The 2,500-nt window shown below is 40.3% G+C and overlaps 1 protein-coding gene across 1 annotated transcript in view; it reads right to left on the minus strand.

The window, feature by feature from the left end:
* tenm3 (teneurin transmembrane protein 3) overlaps positions 1 to 2,500 on the minus strand; it is a 169,140-nt gene that overhangs the window by 127,591 nt on the left and 39,049 nt on the right. The window contains exon 2 of the mRNA XM_080030178.1: positions 1,919 to 2,095. Coding sequence (XP_079886304.1) covers positions 1,919 to 2,087 — 169 coding nt within the window. The 5' untranslated portion in view covers positions 2,088 to 2,095. The remainder of the gene's footprint in view (positions 1 to 1,918; positions 2,096 to 2,500) is intronic.

The raw sequence follows: 2,500 nt of genomic DNA on the forward strand, positions 1-2,500 counted from the left end.
GTCAACCTCCGCAGGCAATCAGGTCTCAGATCAGCACTGGGATTTGAACCAAGCTCCCCCTACCCCCCCTCCCATTGGCCCCAGTGGTTCAAACAGCTAGACTAAGGTTTCATCCTCAACTTGCAAAGCCCTAACATTTGCCATGTGGAGAGCCACCGGGAACCAGGCACGATGGCAATCACAGCACATCCTGAATAGGACTCCATCCACTCAAAGAAGCTCTTGTGGTCGCACTGTGATCATAAGTGGCAGCTGTCTAAACCTTTGACATATCCGCATTGATGACATTAAAATAGAAAAAATATATTGTTTTACACACGGCAGTCATGGAGGGGAATCCATGAATGCCATTGATTTGCGATCCAAACAGATGTATAGATTTTTTTTTGTTTGTTTTCTAAATCAGCAGGCTAAACTTTCAAACACAGAAATGTATGCAAAGAAAACCTACTGCTGCAAGATGTTTTATAGAAATGATGTCCAAACAACACAGATGTACAACCACTACAATGCGTACATGCTTAAAACAGTGCTTTTATCATATGAAGACCCAAGAGGAAAGAAAAAGCCCCTATCGTACCAAGACAGCCTTATATTTAACTTGTGTCCGAATCCTGACTTTTTTTTTCTCCAAATCACAGCGGCTCAGTCTCTGTGTTATGCACTGGGTAGAAGAATACACACACACACACACTCCTCTTACTAGGAATATTAGCAAGAACTCAAAGGAAATCAAAGTCTCCCGTGGAGCAACTCACAAACGCTCTAATGTGTAAGAGTGGCTGTAATATAACCCCTGATTACGGCTACTGCAGCCAACAAAATGGAACAGATGTTTTACATTTTAGAAGAACACTTTCAAAAAATGTTCTGCTTTGAAGAAGAAAAAAAAAAGGCATTGCGTAAGTTTTTCCAGTCCCACTTTCTCTATACTGACTTCATACCAAAAAAACACAGCAGTCAGGGGCTTTTATGTATTTCTTGTTTTAACTCAAAGATTGCTGACCTTCTCTTGGACTCCCAAACATAATTGCTCTCCTCGTGTTAATATCTGTCCTTTATTTGTGCGATAAGACAGTGAAGCAGATAGGGAATGAAGGGACGATAGGGGAAAGACAAACAAGCCGCTATGCATGAGAGAAAAGTGTGAAAGAGATTCCAGGATCTGTTGAAAGACAAACGTCTGGCAGAAGACTGGAAAGTCATCATGAGTTCAGGCCTTCCATTCTGCAACGCTTGCCAAGTGTCATGAGCTATCTCATATGTTGCATTTATCATACGCCAAGCAACATGACAAATTGCCTCAGCTCGTATGACCCAGTCTGCAATAAACATCAGTCATGAAAGGAGGATGAAAAAAAGTAGATGTCGGGATGATTTAAATTGTCCTAAATTATTATGTTTATCTTAAAACGTATAAGTCAGTGGCATACTCACTTAAAATAAGCCAACTGTGTTATTTTCCTACCGTCCTATTTGAGAAGAAATATGGTTAAATATAAGCAAGCATCTGATAGTACCGAGCTTGTGAACAAATATGCAGCCGTACAGCTCTGGCAGCGGCTTTAAATTAGATTTAGATTTCAAAGTTTCCAAGGAAGTTAATTTCATTCCGAATATTTTTTCTACGATCCGAATGGACACAGATATTAATTCACAGTTTAAACAAAAAAAACGAGGATTTGACTGAAATGAATACATCACTTTATAATACTCAATACTCAATACTTAATACTTTTGGGAGGTTAAAGCTGTTGAAATATTAAATTCTCTGTTACTGTTCATTATCTTAAAAATCTGGCAATGAAAATGTATTCAATTTGAATTTAAATTTGAATAAAAGGATTTAATAAATGAAAAAAAAACAGCTTGTGAAAAGGTATAGCTGCAGATATGAAGCCAAGTAAAGTCCCTTTACCATGTGTTACAGGTAAGTACAATCGGTCCACATACTCCTCTTCCTCCTCCTCTTCCTCCTCCCCTGAGTCTGGCTCGGGCCCGCCTCCTAACAACTGGTTGTCATGGGGATGGGCTGACTGTGGATGTGATTGGTCAATGACAGATGATGGACAGGAGGGGGAGGGCATTGGAGAACCTATAGGAAAGAAGAACACAACCAAACAAAAAAGAAAAAAAAGAATGAATGAAAGAAATGAATGAGAAAGAAACAACAGCATGCAACCAAAAATAAATGAGAGAACATAGCGGTTATGGTGGGTGATGTCTGCTGGTGAATTGATGGCATGAGTCTGATCCAGTTGACAATAGGACAATTACTGGCTTGGAATTGGCAAATATAGTCACATGGAGAGCACTACACTGCAAGCTGCTGCCATAAACCTGCTCACACTCCATTAATTCACTCTGGGCTGTGTCCTCTGAGATTGTTTTGCTGCCTGGGGGGACTGTCCCACAGCCTTTCCTCTATATATCCCTCTCTCTCTCTCTCTCCCATCTCCTCCCCTCCACCACAAATCATATTCACCACACACTTGGATTT

This window comes from Ammodytes marinus (genome assembly GCF_949987685.1).
Source record: "Ammodytes marinus genome assembly, chromosome: 6".
Classification (NCBI taxonomy): domain Eukaryota; kingdom Metazoa; phylum Chordata; class Actinopteri; order Uranoscopiformes; family Ammodytidae; genus Ammodytes; species Ammodytes marinus.